The 23914-nt window shown below is 33.1% G+C and overlaps 1 protein-coding gene across 1 annotated transcript; it reads left to right on the top strand.

Moving 5' to 3' along the window:
• The first annotated feature begins 21525 nt into the window (after positions 1-21525).
• On the top strand, positions 21526-23120 carry LOC123555250 (extracellular tyrosine-protein kinase PKDCC-like). Its single transcript, XM_045345917.1, has one exon. It carries the CDS (start codon positions 21594-21596, stop codon positions 22803-22805), a length of 1212 nt encoding a protein of 403 aa, XP_045201852.1. The 5' UTR covers positions 21526-21593; the 3' UTR covers positions 22806-23120.
• Positions 23121-23914: the final 794 nt, after the last annotated feature.

Raw genomic sequence — 23914 nt, 5'->3', positions numbered from 1 at the left:
CCGGGTTGTTTTTAAAACGATTTATGTTTAAAAAAATTCAAAGTGTAAAAAGATATAAATCTTGAAAACATCAAAAATATAAAAAAACACAAACAAAGTAAAAAATATTTAAGAAATTTAAAAAAAGATTTTTTAAAAAAATTCATTTTAATAGTTTAATTACAAGGGAAAAATTGGAAAAAAAATGAAAACTATAGTTGATTCTATTCAAAAATTAAAAGATATTGATTTAAACATAAGAATAAAAACAGATTTTTGAAGCTGAGAAAAAGTTTTTAAAAAATTATTTAGAAATTAGAAAGAAATAAAAAAACTAAAACTGAAACTGAAAAAAGCAAAAGATTTTTTTAAATTAAATTTTAAATAAACTTAAAATATAAATCTGACTGGGAAAAGGGACTTCACAAAAAAGGGGAGATCTGACAAGCATTAAAAGGGCTTAAAAAGAGTTAAATTAAAAAAAATGACTTTAAAAAAAAATTCGAATTGGATTAGTATTGTTTACAAACCCCTCAAATTTTGTATGCAACTTAAGTAATTTTACAAAAAATTACAAGAAGATATGACCATTAATGCTAAGTTTAAGAACATAAAAAGAAATGGACTTGTAGTTGAAAAAAACATTAAAAAAAGGGGAGTTAATTTCGCTAATACTGAAGCAAATTAAAAACAGTTAATAAACAGCTAAAAATTTGAAAAACAACTTTTTAAAAATGATTAATAATGTTATGCAACAAATAAAGACAAGAGTTAAGTAAACTTTTAAAAGGTTTTTTTACAAAAAATATAATGAATTTTAAAGATAAATTTAATGATAAATTTTTTTGATAAAAATTTAAAAAAATAATAAATGATTTGGACTCTGTTGTTTTAAATATCACTAAACAGGAGTCAATCACTGCTAAACCCAATTTACTGCTAAACTAAAGCTAACCCTAAGGTTTGGGGAAATTACCACTAAAACCCAGAAAATTACAAAAGTAAAAAGTTTCTTAAAACAAAAACACAAATTTCAGAACAAAAACGTTTTTACAATTTACTGCTTTTAAGTTGCACAACAAAACGACTTGATGATTTTTGCTGAAATAATTCTTAAACTTAAAAAAAAAGCAGAAAAAGAAAAAAATTTGGGGGAAGTGGGGCGGAAGTGTTTCTTTTGAATAATACTATTAAATCATACTTTTGATTACATACAAAGAAAAATATTTTGACCGTGTGGGGCCTGGGAAAATTCAACATATAAAAATTGGGGGCCCACTGAACATTTTATATTTGAAATAAGACCTGGAATTATCTAGATTTTAAAAAATTTTATACTCTAGACCAAAAAATAAAATAATTACTAGATTTTTTAGTGGTGTTTTAGCAGAAAAACCGGAACTTTTAAAAATAAATTAAAATTTTATTAAAGGGGGCGAGTCCTAGTGAACCGTATAAACCGACTAAAAACCCAATTCAATTTTATATTTTGATGGCGAAAATGGCCCAGAGATGTTTTATTTTTTTTATATATTTGATAATGTAATATAACCTGGGCGCTAGGACTTTTACACTGATAAGAATATCTATGTATAAGAAAAAAATTAAATTTATCCAAAACAAGGGGAAAATTTGATATTTATCCTTATAACTTTTAGCATCTACAGAAGACACTTTTTTCTTTTGATGGGTAGTTACATCAATTCTACATATGGATAACCGTTTCCAGATAGAAAAGCTTTTTGGTTAAAAATTTAATTAAAGTTTTAAATTTTATTTTTTCCCCAATAATATCTTACAAATTTAAAAAAAATAAATACCTTTTCTTTTATTTTAAAAATTCTGCCAAAGTTTTTTCCAAAAGCTGCCATGGCAGAATGTGGGAGTGTCTCCCCAAATTGGCAAAAAATGGGGAGGGTTTTTTTATTGGGTTAAATTTTTGGGGTTTCCCCATTATCATTTTAAAAAAAGCCTTAATTTTCCTTTTACACTTATATTTAAAACACTGTAAAAAGTAAATCGATACAAGGGAAATTTTAAAAAGAATTGCTACAAATTAACAATCGGGTTAACTTTATAATGAAAGTAAAAACCAATAGAAACACCGGGTCGCTTTCAAAATTGATTGATAAACTTTAAAAAAACACACCGGTTCGTTAGATTTTGAGGGTACAATTACCGATGCAAAACCCAAACTGTAGGTCTCTGGTCAAATCCCCGAAAGGTTCAGCTTCGCGATTATATTATAAGTTTAGGTTGTTTAATTGCGGGTTTAAAACCTGGATTTTAAAATTTTCCGCTTGGATTTTTTAGAATAGGGGGAAGGGGCAGGGGGGTTTAAAAGGTCTTCGACAAACAAATTACTATACTACTGCTAGAGATACATTTCTGATAAAAACATGGTAAGTTTGTACCATATTACTTGGAAACATACTGTTTTATCCATTTATTGCGCCGTCCTTTTATCTACCTCTTTCCCATTTTTTTTGCCCCCCCCCGGTGGTGGGGGGATATAGATTTCCTTGCCTGATAGAACTTCGCACCTTTTATTTTTTGCTGGGTCCGCCCCCCAATTTTAGAGTTTGGTCTCTGAAATAGTCAAAAATTTTCCCTTTTTCCCTTGTCACGCCCCGCTCAAAAAATATTTAGGTCTTAATCTGTAGAACTTGCGCACCTCTTATTTTTCTCTGGTCCCCCCCTTTTCTGAGTTATGGCCCCTGAAAAAGTCAAATGCACATTTTCCCTTTTGACACCCTACTCAAAAAATAATTGATATAAATTGATGAAACCTTGCATGAATCCTTTCGAAAACTTGTGCACTTTTTATTTTTCATCTGGCTCCGCCCCCCATTTTCCCGAGTTATGGCCCTAAATAGTAAAAAAAATCACATTTTTTACCTTTATTCCCACTCAAAAGTATTAATGATTCTGAAACCTTGCTTGAGTATTTATCAATGGACCTTTTTCCCCTTGGCATTCTTTTTGAGAATTTTTGCGTTTATTTCAGAGTTTGGGCCCTTGAAAAAAGCCAAAAAATGGGTTTTTTGTTTGTGATGCTCATAGCTCAAAAAAATATATGGTATAGAATAAGATCCTTTCAAATTTTTTTTGAGGCTATACCCCCTTAAGACTGCAAAATTTGAAAAGATTTTCCCCCTTTTCTGTGACAAAATTTCCCGTGGGGGGATCCACAAACACATTTTAGTTTATTTAAATTAAATTTAAAAATTATTAAGGATTTTGAAAACTACCGTCTCTATTTTTTTTTCCGTTCTTGTTTTTTGTTTGGGCCCCCTTGCGATGCAGGGTCTAGGGTGTGTTTTGAGGTGTTCTGTCCTTCCGTAAATCTACCCCTTCCTTTTTTTTTGTCACACAACACACCAATACCACACCTCAAATCCGTATTTAAAATATGTTTTATTTGAAATGTTTAACTTTCTACACTTATACAAAACTGACACGACATAAAGTTCATTTCTGGAAAAGTTCGTTTGTATCTGTCATAGAAACAAATCAGTATTATTTTTTTCATTTTTTTTCCCTTTGAAGGGGGCCTTTATCTTAGGGCCCCCAAATTATGGGGATTCAAATTGAATTTACCACAGGGGTTTTTCTTTTTTTTATGAAAAGTTCTTTTAAAAAAGGTTTGTCATATTTTTTTGTCACGTGACCACGCTATCGATTTCACATGTTTTCAAAAATTACAGAAGTTAAAACATTGTACCCCCGATTTTTTACGCCGGTAATAACTGAAGTATAGGAACAACCGACCTATTCGAAGATATAAGTAATACATTGCAAAGCAATGAGCAAACAGGATTTTATTGACGTGGGAAAAAACTTTTCCTAATAACATTTGGGTAAAACAGGGAATACATTTTTTAAACCGTTTTGGTCTAGTGAACTCAAGCGGGGCGGCTTACTTTACTGACTGTATTTTTCTTCCTTTAAGCTTGGGAAAAAAACATATCCCCCTGACTATTATCTACCCCATATGAAAAATCAACGGGGGTCATTAAAAAACAAATAAAAAACCTAGAGGCCGATCCTTATTGCCTTTCCCAAATTTATTACTTATAAGAAAGAAAATCATAAGCGAAAAATGCCCTGGATATTTAAACACTGTTTCTTTTTGTTTTTTTTGTGATTTATTTTTTCGGGTGAATTGTCTGCAAATAATCTGTTTTATGCTTTTTTTGAATAACAGCACACTGCTTTAAAAAAGAAACCCCGTCCATCAAAAATCTTACTTTAAAAAGGGTCAAGGGCGGGGGTACCAACGCTCAGGGGCCGATTAACCGCAAATACAAAAACTGTAGAGGTGGATTTCCCCGAAATAATTTTTTCGAAAAGTAAAAAAATGGGGGTACTCAAAAAATTAAGTAAAAATGGAAAAAAAAAAAAAAATGGAAAAAATTAAAGGGGACATGCAACATTTTCCCCAAATTTTTGGGCAAAAGTTTTTTCCTTTGGGCAAAATTTTTTTACACTTTTTTACTGACGAAACAAGTTTAAAACGGAAATTTACAAATATAACCCAGGCCCGGTTCTATGGCTTGGGTTTCCCAGGTTTTTTTATTTTTATATTTCCGTTTTTTTTTGATTCTCTTCGTAAAAAAATTAAAAAAAAAAATTCTTTTTTGTAAAAAAATTTTTTTCCGCATGTCAAAATAGAGATTGCTATAAATCTCCTTTACTATGAACATACAAGGGGGATACCGCAAAAATCCTATCTTTCCCTGGACCAAAATTTTTTTAACTTCGTGTACTGACTGCAAAGGGAAACGAAAAAAATAAAAAAATTAAAAAGCACAGTTCCTTGCCTTGGTTTTGAATTTTCGCCCCCTGCAAATTGGATGTTTTATATTTCTGATTTTCAGGGGGAATTATTTTAATCAAACCCGGGTACCTATATTTTAATTCATATTTAAACTTTATTCTCATCAATACACAAGTTTTAAAAAAATTCTGCACGATGAATTTTTTGTCCAATATACATTGAACTGGGCTTTACCTTTTAAAAGGGGTGCACACATCAAAATCAACCAATATAATAAAAGGTTTTCTACTGTTTTATCTTTCTGAGTAACAAACAAAGTTCGATGGAAAACACTATTGTTTCTCTAAAAAAATTTAAAGAAAGGGTTTTTCGACGCCACTTGATATGAAACTACTATTCTCAAAATAATAACAATTGACAATTCCCGAAGGCTTCGATATAGGTGTTGCCATGTCTCGCCTGTTCCCCCAAATCAATTGTTACACTCTAAATTTTTCTGCTTCCCTAAGGGAAAAAAACATTTAGTCTGGTGACGTAATAGACGAAATAAATTTTGGGGTTCTACTTATCCGAAATATTTTTTAAAGCCCGCTACGGGATTATTAAATTTTTGGTTTGTTAGTGTTTGGGTAAGTATGATTAAATGGGAGTGGGGGGGGAGATAGCCGAGACCCCTCAAAATACTGACCCAAAATATTTTTAGTGAAGGTCACAAGAAAACCTATATTTATTTTTTTTCAAGACCACTTATTTTAAGCTTTGAACACATGAAAAACTCTAAACCCCCCAATAAAAAGAAACTTTAAGTGACCTTGGACGACCGTTTTCCCCGAAAAACTAGATTCTTGGGGAGGAGGGGGGGGGGGGGGGGGGGGGGGGGAAAAAAGGGTTTACGACATATTCTAATAATCTTGTCTCTTTAAACACTCTTTCGCAGAAAATTTTTCGTTAACAACGGTACGTCACAGTTTTTTTTTGCGACCAAAAAAAAGTCTTCTATATTTTATCTACTTTTTTAGATTTAAAGGCACATTAGAACAAAAAACTTTATAGCAAATCGTTTTTAACCCTATTTTTGGGCGGCAATTCGTCGTACAAATAATTTCACTCGGGCTGCGCCCTCTTGAAATTATTACACCCGACCGACGTATAACCGCCAATCGTGCATAAAAAGTGTTAAAACACTCTTTTGTTATAAATTATTTCTTAAATAAATGTATAATACTCACATAGGATGCAGTTATTTCGCAAATCAACAAGTATTTCATATTCAGTTTGAGTGTGTAAATGAATTTTTACCCAAAAAGTCTATACATTCTGCATGTATGTTTTCTTTTAATAGCCCCCCTAAGATTTTCTAAAAACAATGACAAACAGTTCAAGACGGGTTGCAAACAATTTTACGTCGTTCAGTAAGATTCACTTGAAAGATTTCTACTAGTTTTAAACAACATAAATTATTACTGAGCACGACTTTAAAAACATTTAGTACATACAAAATGAAGATTTAAAAGCAAATCATTATTTACAATCTTCAAACTTTGTATGCTTTTAATTTTATTATACCTTCCATAACAGACACAGGGCAAAAGGACTTCACTTTTGTCTAATATTTTAACAATTATCTTTTTTGCCCTTTTTTCCCCTTTTCCCCGGCCATCTTCTTCGTACGGTACCGTGTGTTTGATTTTGCGCCCCTGAAAATTTGTGTAAAAAATAAGGTCATGCCCTTTTTAAATAAACATAGAAATTCATCTGTTGCTAACGGTGTTCGTTTCACGGGAAAACCGCTTTAAAAATTTTGGCTGAAATAACAGGTAGGTTGAGAATTCAAGATATTTCAGTTAAATAGAAGAGATGTTAGGATTTCAGGTCAAATGCGTGTGCACCTAAGCTTAGATCAAAATATTCTGTACCTCTGAATTGCATAAAAGGTGCAATGTTACAGAATCTGACACTTCATGCACTTATGAAAAATAAAGAATGAAATCCTATATGTGCTCGTACAATAATGGAATTTATAGTACATGTAATAAGTCTATGAATTAAGAATATTTTTCCACAAAATTTCATGATATCGACGTTCTGACTGACCTGTATGTTAATATGTAGTATTATACATACCAGCGAATTATATTACATCCAAAAATTTGCATTTTAAAAAGCAACAAATGCAAAACCTTTCATAAACTGTTTCTTTTAAGCCCCAAAACAAAATAACCAAGAAAGTTTCGAAGCATTTTATGTTCAATACGTAAAAGGCGACTTCATCGTCGCAGGTGTATTTGTTTGATACTAGCACCAAACAAACGTTTACATTTTTTTTAAATGTCGATTGTAACATAGGAAATGGATAACAACTGCTTTAAGATCAACAGTTTCTTCCTGTCCCATGCAGAGAGAATATTGCGTTAGAGATTACCAATCCAATCTTTGGTGGATGAAAGTAATTTCTTTTTTTTTTTTTTAACATTTTACTAAATTAGCTATCGACAATCTTGTTTAACATGCCTCGATTAATCAATTTAGCGCACGAGCAGTTCATAGGTGTGGTCATTTTGATCATTTTATATTTCAAACCGGTTTATTCCTTCACAAATAACTAGGCAGGCAAGTCGACACTTCGTGTACAAAAATACCCACCCTCCTCACCCTAACATTTTGGAAGAAAAATTCTGCTGCTGTTTTATGTATTTTCAGCGCCAGTACACCAGGTCATGCCACATACTGCACGCCAGTGTATAGTGCCTTTTATGGATAGAGAGAGTCACTCCTTCCAAGAAGTAAATAGTTCGCCACCAAGTATATGAAGACTTCATTACGGATTGTTTTAGATATTGCTTATGGATATGAAAGTTTTTCATTAACGTAATTCAAAGTTTTTCTTTTTTTTATTATTTATTTTGAGTATTTATCTGAATATTTGATTTGTCTAAATGTTACGACCTGTATAATGCTCATTTTTCATTTAATACCAGAAAAACGAATGTAATAGGTCAAGAAAGTCGGGGGGTGGAGACAGCTTTCTGTTTGCAGAATTGGATATCACTACCTCTCTCTCCCCCCCCCCCCCCACACACACACCCCCGCACACACACACACACCCCGCTCCAAATTTAAAAATAATAACTAAAAGATGAGGGTGAAAAAGGAAAGATATATAAATAGGAGTTAGGGGTTAGGCAGCCGGCTCGCAGTTCCCCCGAATTCCCGTTTAAAAAGTCCTATCATCTAAATGAAATATATTCTGTGAAAATTTTAAGGTCTGTTCAATTTTATCCAGTTAAGAAAGTATTATATTTTGTAAAGTAAACACGCGGGCAGCAGTGGACTTGTTTATTTTGCTGCAAAGTATCATCTTCTTAAGAGCCAAAAAATATCATTTTAAAGACTTAAGTTTTAATTGTTAGTCGTGACGTTTGTTCTTATCGTGGCTAATACATTGCTGCATAAACATAGCAAAAATATGGTCCAACAAACAAGTGCAGGAGTAGTGGCATCTTTTTGGCTGTTTTATTCAAATTTATACAGTAACTATGTCCGCCCGTTACATGTGAGCTTATAAATAAAAATTATGATCCACAAAATTGGTTTGCCTTTAAATTGCTTTTGATACAACGGCTGTATCGCAAAAATCCAAGCTCACTTCCTAGGTTGGCCACTAGTCCAGCAGTTTGGCGTTTGATTGGCCTTCACTTATCATTGGTGTTAAGGGCGTGCGCTTCTTAACCGTTAGAGAGGGACATTGACCTTCATGGTCGGCGGTTCAACCAAATTCCTTGAACTGAACAACTCTACGGCCAGTTGATCTTATATCCGTCGAAAGTTGTTTATAAATGTGTACTTGTAATTCAGTACATATTGTATATTTTATATATTTGTGGATCACTTTGCTACAAACCTCTAACGCTTGGGTATGTTGAAACAGACATCACCCCCTGTTTACGTTCTTGAGTGGCGCTTAGTGCAGTTGATTGCTTGGAGGGTTAACTATTGCGCGGCACAAGTTGCCCGATCCTCACCTTTGCATCCGTGTCTGTTGCGTACAATATATAATAGTGTTATAATAATGCATTCTCTTGCACTTGCGATGGATTCATACTTTTTTTGCTTTTTAATACATTATCATGATGTTGAGAATTCGTTGAACATCTTGGCCTCGGATTTTCGGTAGCTGCATTTGCTAGCACAATGCATTCTTTCCCCTCCATTGTCTAGTACATGTGTGCTTATCATAAATAGAGCTTCAGCATTATAGCGTTGCCTATTTTGTTTCTATGCATTTTGGCTAGAAATCTATCATTTCATGCTTTTCAATTTTCATGATACTTCCATTTTGATAAATAAAAGTCACGGCCTTATCCCATTCAATCAGTATAAGTTTTACACTCTAAAAGTGTCAAGCTTGCGTTTTATTTATATACATTATCTATATTTTATTTTACGGATATATATATATATATATATATATATATATATATATATATATATATATATATATATATATATTTATGTTCTACTCATTGCGTTTTGTTAACGAATTTAGGGGTAAGGCAGAAATCTTCAACTTTTGTTGATTTATTTGAAAGAAGGAGGTATACTTTATCTGTTATATCTACTTAAAGAGCCCTAAATACTGGATCAAAATACGAAATGAATCTTCTGTAATTAGATAACTGCAAAAACTGGTCCTGCTTGCGTTCTCTGCATCCAACGGATAAATTTTATTAACTATCACAATATCAGTCTTAAAGTACCCTGTACGTTCCCCGTATGTAGACTCAAATGTTGTTATATTTTCTTGTCCCTGTCCAAATTAAATTTGCATTTATTCTTATTCCTTCTTGTCGCTAAATTGCCGAGACAGAGGACATATTCCAGTGAATGCTTGAAATACGTTCTGGGCAACAATCATATTATAGTCTAAAAATTAATTACATAAGAAGTGTACGCTAGACGGAAGTTTGGGAGATGGTGTTAAGGGTGAGTATGCTCTGTTATGTCAGAAAAAATAATTAGTCTTTCCTAACAGATTACATTTGGAAACAAAATGCAAATCTCTTTAGGAATTCAGAGATATAAAAAATGAATGAAAATGTTATAGCCAATTTGCAAAGCACATGTCTTTAGTTTTTTCTGACGATAACAAATGAAGGTGGACTGGTGGTCTAGTGGTAACACGTTTGACTGTCAATCCAGGAATCCGGGATCCGGGGTTCGAATCCCGGTTCAGGCACTGGAAAGGCGGCTTCGCGTGCACCGGTGCTATACACAAGGTACGTTAAAGAACCGGGCTGTCTATTCGCAAAGAGCTAGGCTAAGTTAGCCGGAAACGACGGTATCTAAAAAGGATTTCTCTCTATCTATCTCACTCTGTCCTTCTGGTCAGATCGCGTCCTGTGTGGCTGCGTTTGCTATGTAAAACGCCTTTGAACGTGTTTATCATGAAAAGGGCGATATATATATAGTAGTTTCAAATGAAAATGTTTACAAGAAGGATTGATGAAACTGTTGTGCTTATTTTCATGTTTTTATAACCTAGGAAAAAGTTACAGTATCTGAACATTTCGCATTCTACAAGTTTCTAGACTAACATTCTAAATGGTGAGGAGACGTCACGCGATGTATTCCGTTGTCGAGTAATTCAGTAAAGTAGAGGGTAATCGGCAAGACTAACTTATTCCAGCCTGAGCCAGTATACTGTATACCAGTATACTGAGGGTAATCGGCAAGACTAACTTATTCCGGCATGAACCAGTATACTGTTGCCAGCAAACAATGTTTCTATAAAACATTTAAGTTAATCTGCCGACTGCTTTGCCCGATGATACATTCATGAAGAGATGATAAATTTGAAGGCCAGCAATTTGTCGGGAAAATATTCCGAAATGCTTTATATTCAGTGTTTCATTCCAACAGAGAACGTTTCATTAATGCCAATGTAATTATCCTGGAAGCATGAAAAGTTTTAGCATTCAACGTTTCTGTAATCGTGCAAATTAATATAAGCGTCCAATTACTTGCTTTCTTACAGAAAGATTGAAGTACAGATGTCAATATATAGAAGCGATATCATTTTAACTACTACGAGACAAGATATGGATTCGTAGTGTGCCTTGTTTTAATTTTAGCTGACTAAAGAAAATGTATGTATCCCGCCAAACTGGATGAATTTATACAATTCTCAATCACATTGCTTAAAACCGGAAGATTGTTAGAGTGCTTTTTAAATCAAACGTGCTATTGCACTATAAACCCTAAACCGGTTTTAAAGTACTTACTAAATATTCATTTAATCGCTATTTAATGTAAAGTTTACAACATTCTGATAAAATATCCCAGTATGTGCATCATAAAATCTTCTGTCTTCCACATATAAAATCTGACGTGTATTTGTTTCAAATGGAACTGCAATTGTGTGTCATAGACACGTGATTTTTACAGACTACTTTACAGTTAAAATAGATGTAGAACAAATTTGACAATAGTTAAGCATTTTGCAGCAATCTTCACCACAGAACAAAGTCAATAAAAGAAGAATGCATGCGTCATATGAAATAATTGTTTGTGAATTATAACTGCAAATAAAACTTTGGTTTTGGTCAACTAATAGATTTAGTTTATGGTTTGTGTTATTATATATGTGCAAGCCATCTTCTTATACATGGAGCTAAGTTTGAAGGACAAATATATTTCAACGTTAACTCTTTGTTCAAGAAAGTGTGCAAGACATCTTTGATACAGACATTCGATCTTTAAGCTGTTTATGTTGTTCTGGGCCTAGTGCTGATTTTTACCGGATGCAAAATTATATATGCCAGTAAGTTTGTCGCCGTTGTTGAAGCAGAAAATACAAGGAAACATAATATGTTATTCTATATTCTATTTTGATTTTTAACAGAACAGAACAGAACAGAAGTTTATTTTCTAGACGTGTACATAGTACATAGTCATTATAAATTCAAATAAGTAAAATAAATAAACGAATTGGTGACAGTCATAGCGGGATAATCATATATGATACAAATACTTCAGCATTATACATCACGTTAATAGTTAAACAGGATGAACATATTACATATTAAGAATAGAATTCTTAATTGTTAACATTTCTTTAACAAATTTCGTTATTTGACCTACTGACCTAGTTTTTGACCGCATGTGACCCAGTTTCAAACTTGGCCTAGATATCATCAAGATAAACATTATGACCAATTTTCATGCAGATCCCTTGAAAAATATGGCCTCTACAGAGGTCACAAGGTTTTTCTATTATTTGACCTACTGACCTAGTTTTTGACCGCACATAACCTAGTTTCGAACTTGACCTAGATATCATCAAAATGAACATTCTGACCAATTTTCATGCAGATCCCGTGAAAAATATGACCTCTAGCGAGGTGTCAAGGTTTTTGTATTATTTGACCTAATGACCTACTTTTAGACCGCACGTGAACCAGTTTCAAACTTGACTTAGATATCATCAAGGTGAACATTCTGACCAATTTTCATGAAGATACATTGAAAAATATGGCCTCTAGGGAGGTCACAAGGATTTTCTATTTTTAGACCTACTGACCTAGTTTTAGACCGCAGTTGACCCAGTTTCAAACTTGACCTAGATATGATCAAGATGAACATTCTGACTAATTTTCAGAAAGATCCCATGAAAACTGTGTCCTCTAGAGTGGTCACAAGCAAAAGTTTACGCACGGACGCACGGACGCACGGACGACGGACGCTGCGTGATCACAAAAGCTCACCTTGTCACTTTGTGACAGGTGAGCTAAAAACGCAACCCACAGCACGCAGACGCGTACACCACAAGCACACACACACACATACACATACACGCGCATACACACAAAGCCGACACATAAGGACAAAACGAACAAACAAAGGAACACAGTGGGGCACCGCCTTGAAACGGTCAGTGGCAAAAACACCACTGGGGAGCTTAAACCGGTTTATGGTGCGCACCCAACCTCACTCTTACCCCCACCATGTTCCAAAGACACGAGACAGTGTAAATAAAAGTTATCCCCACCAGGTGAATCTCTAACACACGTAATGGAAACAAAAAGGCATGGCATGTAAAACACAAAAATGCTCGTGTATAAATATATAAAAAGCAAACCTTTAGAACCAAAAACGTATGTACTCAATGCCTTTGCAGAAGACAAGACAGAGCAACAAGAGAAACACCCTTAAGGGCCCGACGAAACAGGCCAGAAGACAGATATCAAAACAGTTCAGTCCTGGTAGGACATATCTTCTACAGACAATTGATCTTCAAGTGCTTTGTGTAGTTCTAGGCCTAGAGTTAATTTTACTGGATGCAAATTTATATATGCCAGTAAGTTTGTCGCCGATGTTGATGCAGAAAATACGAGGACACATGATATGTTATTCTATATGTCACTCCACAAACTGAAATATTCAAACACTATCTTAAGACAAAAAATAATGTTGAAAAGGAAATAGCTTTGATGAATAACAAGCTTACAGAGCATACCAATCCTATACCATAATGTATTTTATCAATTTATCAAGAAACCTTATACTTCTATCACAGTATGGAAACGATCAGCAATTTTTCTTTATTCTTATTGATTTTTTTTTTCAAGATTTATTTTTCTCCTCTTGTTTCTTTCATTAATCTAAGGAAATTACAGAATTAATGAGAAAAAAAAAATAGCTTGACCTTTTTTTCAAAAGGACATAAATCTTACCACCCTCCATTTCCTATCTTTTCAACTTCCTTACTCTTTACTCTCCCTTTTGTTAAAAAATCCTCTTATGCAGATAGGTTTACATAGATTTACATTTTCAGAACTATATTGATGACAAACTGCTTAACTGATATATTGTACTACTGATATATTGAACTGCAAGTTTGTTAAATTATGTGTAATTGTATGTATATATGTATGTACTTGTGGAAATAAAATTTATAAAGAAATATATTATTCTACATTTTATTTTTAAACGTTATTTTTTTAGGTTTGTTACTAGCTGTAATGCGAAATCTTTAAAGTTTCAACTTATGAAAATAAGTTCACATAGGAATATACAACAGGCAATAATTAGCCATTTCATCTGCTCTGTCAAATACGTTTACGCATTGACATTCCCTTATTGTAAACGGTATTACATGACTGTGTACCGTGGATTATTTTCCTTGCGCTGTTAAATAATCAGACTACATCTTAAGTAATCACATAAGAAGCTTTGGTCTGTAAACTTGACAGCTGTAGAGCGTAAATATCGTTTTCTTTAAAAGCTTTAACAGAAATTCAATTATTCCGAGTGGATTCTAATGAAATAACGCCTTCGAAAATATAGTGTTGGCACATTTCAATGAAATAATTTATACAACAAATTAGAATAGGAATAACGTATGGTTTTCATTTAACAACTTTTCTTTCATAAAAAAAAATTATACTCTAAATGGAAGAAAACAACAGCGGTGGTTAAATCTTCCTTTAAAACTGACATAATACAAATCCACAAAGCCATTACTGGATTAGCTATCGGCATTTTGGTTTTGCTTGGAACTAACCAATGTCGCTAGAGGAAAGAAACTATTTAAGAGAGAACTATGCGCTATTCTTTCTTTTTATTCGTTAAGGTAAATATTTCATGCAATATTTTTATCTCTTAAAAGCGTCATGAATTTACAGTGCAAGTATATAAATTCTGTTCCGACAAGCTTGCATCTTTACAGAGTGCATTTTGTATTTAGTTAAGATTGTTATATGACTGTTTCACAGCGTCAGCAAATTTAGTTCTCAGAAAATAGACCTGGTTTACAGAAACTCCTTGCTGGTAGCGCGTAAAGGTAATGTGTCAAATTCGGAAATTATCCGTTTTTCACTAAATATGCTATTATTTTTAATGCATTGTGCGATCCGAATGGATACTAATCAACATACAAGCATATCATGTTGTAAACTAAGAGAAATCTAAAAGGAATCTTGTACAAGCAGTCTGTTAATTTAAAACATTTTAATTATTTCTATGTGAAGTATTCGATGATTAACTTCACGCCTGAGACTACATACAACACTTCCATCGCTTTGGAATACAATAATCATAAGATCGAATTTCTATAGCGAAATTTCAGTTTTTTAGTTTGCTTTTAATAATTCGGCATATTCCTTGTAAGTTTCAGACACTTAAGAGGGAGTAGTTTTATAAATCATAGCAAATGTTGACTATCAGCGGATTGCTGTAACTTTTTGTGACACAACGATGTATATTTTAGTGAGGTAATGTATTTAATAAAATGCTGATCAGAATCGCAGTTATTTTTTATGATTAAACATTTATCGGTTTTATTGGTTGTTTTATATAAGTTTTCATTTTGTTGTTGGGTTTAACGTCGCACCGACACTGGTCACATAGGTCATATGGCGACTTTCCAGCTTTGATGGTGGAGGAAAGCCCCAACCCAGGTGCCCCTCCATTCATTATTTCATCATGAGCGGGCACCTGGGTAGAACCATTGACCTTCCGTAAGCTAGCTGGATGGCTTCCTCAGATGAGGAATTCAACCTCGAGTGAGGCTCGAACCAACATCGGTGAGGGGCAAGTGATTTGAAGTCAGCGACACATACGTTTTCGTTTTAACACTTTCATTAAAATTACGTCACGTTAATATATGCGGATTTAAATGTATAATAGGAATGGCGCAACAGCAACTGCCAGTATCAACAGTTACATTATATACATGTCTGTTTCTATAAATGTTGCTCTTCTTCAAAGACTTTTGTGTATTGAAATTGCCTTTACATCGAGCTGAGTTTAGATAGAAGCATTACATTTTTTCCATTATTTTGAAAGCCTGCCGTCAGGTGGAATGCGTTTGAATTGCTGTGAAGTGTTTCAGTATCAACATTTCGTTAAATTAAATTCCACATATCCCCGGTTTAATGCATGTTTTACGTATTTCATATTTCGGTAACTTTGCAAACTTTCCAACACGCCTATTGACGTCCATTTTTGAGGAATTGTGACATTACCTCTGACTATTTTTGTTCTCATATAAAATTTTCTTTAATGTGGTAGAAAATCTTAGGAGATAGCTATGAATTACAGGTCGATATTTTCGGTAAAATGACGGCATAGTGACAAATATGACGTTCAAAATGCCCTGTAGAATAAAAACTAGTTCGAAAACCTACGCCAGTTCTACTTTTTATATGTCTTTGAAACACCTGTCATTGAGGCTTACAAAGTATGAAAATGTTTTGGGATAGAATATATTAAATCATAAGTGCATATCCCAAAAGACAGAACTAAATATATGCATTGGTTGTGTCCCTAATAGGTATATTAGAAATGCATCAAAACACTTGTTAAAAGGTTGTAAGGCATGACTGAGCTCTACTCAATTCTTGACTGCATTTCAAGCATGAATGCGAGATCAGCTTGTAAATTGATGTATGTGACAAACATGAACACGATTTGAAAATGGCTCAGCTGGCAAAATGTATTGACTAAATACAAATAACCTGTCTAATGGACGCCACCAAGAAGCCGGCAACTGCGCCGTTCCATAAAACACGACGTTCTTTTTATTAGTTCTTCATTTTTCCAGCATCGTATCATGCACAGTATTCACAAGCCATTATCTTTTTTGTCTCCATGACTCACATTATAAGATATTTTTAAAACAATCTAAATGAGCCCTGGCTAATAACACTTTGTACCCGTAAAAGCCATTTGATCAAAAGTTTATTCACTTTATAACCAACCGGAGGCTGAAAGACTGTTTACTTAAATGAAAGCAGACGTTTAGGGCGAGAAACAGATGTATTACATATCTTGAGCGAAAGTTTATTCAACCTTATCCCCATTTTCAGATTGTGACTGTAAAAAGCAGCAGTGAAATCGTACCGTAACTTTAGCCCGGACACAATGACTTAAAGAAGAATAAAAGTTTGATTTCCTCTAAACGAAAACCACATTCATGAAAACATTAAATATGCAATTAAAGCTGATACAAAGATTTACTGTCTCTGTAGCAACGCCGACGACAGATGTCTGCAGTGTTTTTTTCAAAATACGAATTTGGCAATTGTCAAAACGTCCATTACATGTTCTTGTATTTTTCTCGTACCTCACTAACTCAGTTAACTTCTCTCGAGTCTGTTGAAATCAAATAAGGATAACACAGTTAGTCTAGCGATATATCATGCCTAAAGCTTTTAATCTTGTAGGCTAGAAAATCCCCTGATGCGAAGCTAAGAAAACATCCCCAACATGAAATGTAAATATCGAGAAGATTCTATCACTTACGCACTTGTAACTATGTTAAAATTAATTAAAATATACTACATGCATCCTAATTATAATGTTTAATGACATTATACCGACTTTCCAAATTGGCCATAGCTATAGCGCAATAAACTAGGGGTAATATATTGGCCATACCCATAGCGCAGTAAACTAGGGGTACTCTATTGGCCATACCCATAGCGCAGTAAACTAGAGGTTATCTATTGGCCATACCCGTAGCGCAGTAAACTAGAGGTAATCTATTGGCCATACTTAAACTAGAGGTAACCTATTGGCCATACCCGTAGCGCAGTATACTAGAGGTAACCTATTGGCCATACCTGTAGCGCAGTAAACTAGAGGTAACCTACTGGCCATACCCGTAGCGCAGAAACTAGGGATAGTCTCAGAAGTAAGAAGACTGAGTTTATGCTTTTGATTTACTGTGCGAACTTGGCATCCAAGAAAGAAAAGGAGCACATATATGGTGTGGCACAATGAAGACAATGCAGGCCGTGACGTGAAACACTGTTCTTCCTGTGTGACTCTTTCTTTCACAGTGACTAGATGGAAGAAGCTATTTAAACGATTATTTATGTATGTTATTTCTTAGTTCTTAATGCATATAATATGAGTATCGTTCACAATTATGTTTCCGCGTTCATTATTGTTCTATGAATAAACTAAAACATTTTAGTTACTGAGACATTATCGCACAAACGGTAACTGCTTTGGCAAAGCTAACCCTAATATTTTAGACATGTTAATCGTATCAAGCAGAGTATCCTGAATATGGCTAGTATTTGCCTTTATTGCTCTTGTGTGTATTTTTTTATGTATTTTTAAAATATTTTTTCACTGTATATACTAGTCTGGCTACTTACAAGATAATCTTTTTTTTTCAGCCATTGCTGTTATAAAATATGTTCTGGCTCTGATTATCCGAACAAAACGGACAAAATTATACATAATTTGTATTGCCTCTGGAATTATCTCCTGTCAACAAACCACAGGATCTGAACACAGACTATGTATATCCATGTACTTTGATGTGGTGACGTACTAGTTAGCACATTCTACAAATGAACCAACAATTCCAAATGCCAACAAGCAAAGAATCAACTTGAAAACAAACCACAACCAAACAACCAAACATCAAAGTATTCCCTGAACAAATCAACAATTATGTACACTGAAATGTTCTCCACCAATCTCCAAGAAACAAGTCTTTACTTCAATAATCGAGTCGCAAATTGATTCCAAATACCTTTAAAAATGCATGTATAAAGTTCAACTTTCTCTCGCTAAAGCGCGAAAAAAATGAATTTATCATAGCCTAGCACGTTTGTTTTGATGTTTGAAGTGCTACATTTACAATACCTTAAGAGTGTATCTAAAAAGATGGAGCTAAAGATCAAAGCAAAACAGAGCTATCACCTGAAGCGTATCTGTGAAACATCGCATGCTATAGTGCAAGTAACCATCGTTTGTGTTGGCTATAAGCACACGTTTGGTATTTGTATCAGAGCTCTGTTGTCAGTTTTAACCCTTACTATGCTGGACACGATTGATTCTGCCTTTGCGACCAGTGTAGATCATGATAAGCCTGCAAATCCGTGCAGTCTGAACATGATCTGTTCGCTATTCAGTCAGTATCTTTTTGGTATGTACCCCTTCTAACAGTTAATGGTACAGGTCAAATTCATTATAGAAATTTAGCATGTTAAGGGTTACGTTATATTTGTTTCTATTAGAGCTTAGTCCACGAACTTGCAAAGTACATTATGTGCTGAATGCTGAATACCAAACTCAGAAAGTGAATACATTACATCTGTAAGCTTTGTGTATTTTCTTCAGACCATTTGTAAGAATTGTCTATGACAAATTACACCTAATTATATGCATATAATGTCAAAGAGCATCCGATAATACTACCTAATATTCATATTTTATTACATACTCGTTTCTATTCATCGTTAAATTACAAAGGTACCGGAAACGTTAATACTTTTCCATACACTGACGCCATAATTTTTAAAATACCGGGTGCGTGACGTAATTTAATGTATGTCGTTGCGTTAATTCTTTTATTTAGTTCAGTATTTTCAATCTTATTCAGACTATTGAAAATATTTATAATATTTACATTACAAATACGTTTAGATAAGTATGTAATAAAAATGTTATTATCTCTGCATCGTGAAATATGCACTCTTTCTTTGTCTTTCCCAATACAAAAGCTAATAACCTATATGTATATATTAGAATCATTACTTTCCTTCAAGTGCATCATTTTTCATTACAAACTGTTATAAATAAAGAAACGGACACATTTCCATTAATTTTTCATTTCTCATCCGCGAAGAATTTTAGCATAGACTTACAATTTGATTATTTGAAAATATGAAAGGAGTGTGCTGCTAAATTTACATTTATTATTAATCGACTTTTGGCTTTCCAAAGAATGGAAGCTTTTGGATGGTGTAAACTAATTCAAGAAAGTCAGATCATTTTCACAAACAGGTGGCCAAACTATAAGAGAATTTAACACTCTCGAGACAAATCGATGTGTTGAAAACTCTCCATTCACAGGAAACGGAGAAGAAATTGCATTGGATATGTCTGCAAACCATTGCGCGGAACTTCATGTTTTCTGCGGCTTTTTCGTTATTCTAGATATGTGCTTAGAATAGAGAGCAGCTCATTTGGATGGAAGCTGCGAAGATGTTGATTGTTTTGTTTCATTTAGAAACTGTCTGACAATGATACCGAAGGAGAGAAAAACATTTGAGCTGGAATATATTACTATTTTTCCTAAATTGACTATTTTTGTTGATAGCAAAATGTATTTGTAGGTATGTATTTTGCGATTATTTTAGTATATCGTCATGCATGAAAACGAAACATTGATATAAGTTTAAATGTAAGTTAAATAATTTGTAAAATTATTTTACATTTAATAATTTGTTTTAATTATACACAAGTTATGTATTTCATAAATGTGTAGGCTTTTCCAAACATCCTGATGCAGAAATACAGCTAGGAAATTGCAATTATTTAAAAGATTTGAATCATATTATTATACAAAAGCTTCTGTAATTCAGGTTTGGTTTTATGTGTTGCTTTGTAGTTTTCATGCATTAATTCAATCGGAAATATATTGTATTTATGTTAGTATTCTTAATCTTCTTTTTTAATTAAATGGCTTAATTAAAGAGTGCAATTTCAACTTATAGTTTACATAAAAATTCAACTTATAGTTTAAATAAAATTTCAACTTATAGTTTACGTAAAATTTCAACTTATAGTTTACATAAAATTTCAATTTATAGTTTACATAAAATTTCAATTTATAGTTTTTTTTTCAACTTGTAGTTTACATAAAATTTCAACTTATAGTTTTATTTCAACTTATAGTTTACATTAAATTTCAACTTATAGTTTACATAAACATAAAATTAACATATTTATGTGCATCAAAAGTACTATGCATTAGGCACATAATACATGTGTACATCTAAATATAGTATGAAATATATAACTGGACTTTTATTTCAACAAATGACTATTACTGCATGATATTTATTTTAATGTAGGTCTTTATACACAGTTAGTTGTGTTTAATACCTTTGATGAGATTTTTTCTGCATTTGAAGTAAATATCTTAAAAGTTCCATAATTTAAGGCTTTAAATTCTATGCTTAAACAAATGAATCAGCAGTACAAATAGATGTTATCCACTTTTTAAACAGAGACATAAAAGGAGGTAATCATAAACAAATATGATACAGCCTTCTACTGTGTTCATCAATATTCAGTCCTGTGACAAATAATAGAGAAAACAATTATTAGAAATTGGATTTAACAAGTAATTAATATTATGTTTTTATGTCACATTTTATGTTCATAGTGAAACAATTTTAGCAACATTTTAAACAAAATCGTTAGAAAGATAAACATTGCATATCTTAAATAAGGATGATTATATTTTTATTTGGTCTGCTAAGTTACTAACCATTATATTCGACCATTGTAGTTAGCAAGTGTTCAATTGGACTTTTAACGAAATCAAAATTGAATCAGACAGGGCGTAGAGCTCCCGGAATGGCTGCAATTGACTCTCTTTGTTTCCTGTTAAGTTTCTAGATGTTTTAATTAATATGTTAAACAGATTTCAGGAGCTCTAGTCCCTATTGTAACAATGACACATCGTCAAGTACGCCTGAGGTTCTCTCCTACATGTATTATTATTCCTCTCAAAACAATAAGCTTGTCTGAAAGACATTTCTTTCTCAGATAATGTAACTGCTTAGTGTTCTTGAATGAGTGTGTCAAAATGTTCACAGGCAAAATTACAAAACATATAAGGTAAGGGTAGATTTCTCGGGAGCACAGAGCTACCAGAACACAGCCAGAAAGGCATTGATTTATTTACAGATATTTCTTATTTATTTGCAGATAATTCACGTATTTTGTCATGTTCGGTTACGCCATCTACAGGCGCTTTTACAAAACGTATATAGTACTACCACTATTTATCTCCGCATGCTTGATGTACCGGATGCTAGAAAGCACGTGTGGCAAGAAACAAAACGCTGATGAGAAAATAGTACTTTACAGTAATCTGCACGATCCTACTTCACGGAAAATAATGCAAGTCTACGGTAATCGCACAGAAAAATTGATGGAAATAGTCGAAGATTATAGAGATATTCAACAAAGAAGGAATCAAATACTTGAATTCTTAAGAAAAGCTATACCTAGTAACGAACAGACACATTTAACGGAGACCGGAATAAATCATGTGCAAAGTCCTTTAAATGATAAAGCTTCTAACAGCCCAAGTGAAACAAATGTTGTATTAAAACATTCAGATATGGCTAATTACGTTAAGAGTCCAAGATATCTGATAAATTGTTCTAATATTCATGAAGTGCAATTGCTATCGAAGATTGGGCATGGCGTCTCAAAACAAACATTCAAAGCAGACTTTAGAGGAATGCTGGTTGCAGTTAAAATGATAACACGGCACCAAAGTGAAGTTAAATCATGTATTGATAAAATCAATGAAGGTCATGAGAGAAAAGGCGAATTAAGATCAAGATGTTTCGTGTTTCCGACAATGAAACTAATGAAAGAGATATTACTATTAGAACAAATGTCTCATCCAGGATTTGCTCAGTTGCTAGGATACTGTGTAAGGAACGAAGAGAGTGAAACTGCAGATCTAACAGAACGAGGAATAGTCAGCGTCTTTGAACTCGGTGAACGTGTGAAGATTTACAATTTACAGACATTGACATGGCAACAAAGGTTAAAGTTAGCTACAGAACTTGCTGATTTTTTGAACTATCTTGAATATTCTCCCCTTGGTTCGCTCAGAATCAGGGATTTTAAAGAAGAACATTTTCTTATGATAGGTAATAGCTTAAAAATGATTGATTTGGACGATGTGGATAATCTTGAACCGACATGTCATGTTTATGTTAGTGCCGATGCTCAAGCTGAATTAGCAAAAAGTGGTAAATCAAACGGCTGTGAGTTTAATCTAACATGTCAAAGGGGCCTATGCGCTGGATTCAATGCAAAACAAAACATAAAGTTTATGAACAAATTATTTTTCAAGAAATTGTTATATCCTACCATATTTCCAAAAGCAATTTCTCAAGAAATTGGTAGTTTGTTGGAGGATATTGATAGTCATAAGCTATCTGGGGCGACAGTTTTACACAGACTCTTTCAGTTACAGGATATCATACAATAAATCTACCACGTACTGCTGTGAGGTTATTTTGTCGACACAGATCTTTCGTACGAATTGATAAGGATTCAAGTTAAAGCTTCAACGAACTTACACATATTGGAACAAACTGGTTTAGTCACAACTTAGGTCATATTGTGACTTTGCAATCGATTGTCAATAGAATGAAGATAAGTGGAAACGATTTTGTATGAAAACAATTCAAAATTGGATTTATATTATGTCTTCGGGATATGATCTACGACACATGCGGCAACGAAGAAAAATAAGATTTTTTAATCGTTTATCATGAAACATTTTCATGTTTCAATTATTAATAGTTCTGTAGTAAAACGTGTCAGAAAAAGAGTAAAATGTATTCGTTGTAGGATAATATACTGGTATTTTTCTAATACATTATTTGAATGAGAGATCTTATGGTAACAAATTGCTGCGATCATCCCGTGAACTAAATGCTGCGAACATCCCGCGAATTAGTTGCATGCCGCGAACTAGCTGAAAACCATCACTACAGAAATTGTGTACAAAAATGCATGTACAGAAAAAGTGCAAAAACAAATGAATTAATAGGAATCAGGGATATAAATTTATTGAATAAACTTGAACACTGAAGTTGTAACAAATTCAAATTGTAAATGTCTGAACTTTTTCATATCAAATTTGGAGCATTTTAAACAAAGTTTTAATGATAAAATATGTTTGAATTTTAACTGTTACTTGTCATTTCAATAACAGTGTCTGAGTACATGTATTCATTTCATCTAAATGTTTTTTCTTCACACTGCTTATAAGTTATATGTATCACTACAAATCTGTCATAGTTTTACATGTTAATTATCAGACTTATGAAGCATAGAAATTGTCAAAATAAGGTAGTTTTATATTTCATTCTTTTTAGATAATCTGATACAGCTCTGCAAAAGGTTAAGCATATCTATTTCATTTTCAAAATCCTTATGTTTATTGAGATATATGAGTATAGATATTAAACATAAATTTTCTGACTTTCCACAAAATAGTATATATTCCTATCAGCCTCTAAGAATCACTTAATTATGAAAACTGTCTGTAATGCACACAGATGTCCTTCTAAACATGTCCAGAATATCTGG

Source organism: Mercenaria mercenaria, chromosome 7, assembly GCF_021730395.1.
Source record: "Mercenaria mercenaria strain notata chromosome 7, MADL_Memer_1, whole genome shotgun sequence".
In the NCBI taxonomy this organism is placed as follows: Eukaryota; Metazoa; Mollusca; class Bivalvia; order Venerida; family Veneridae; genus Mercenaria; species Mercenaria mercenaria.
Note: the sequence above shows the minus strand (reverse complement) of the source record. Positions and strands in the feature narration are given on the sequence as shown.

Bases quoted from the DNA above. Each gene is read 5' to 3' on its own strand.
- LOC123555250 (XM_045345917.1), top strand. From the start codon at position 21,594: ATGTACCGGATGCTAGAAAGCACGTGTGGCAAGAAACAAAACGCTGAT.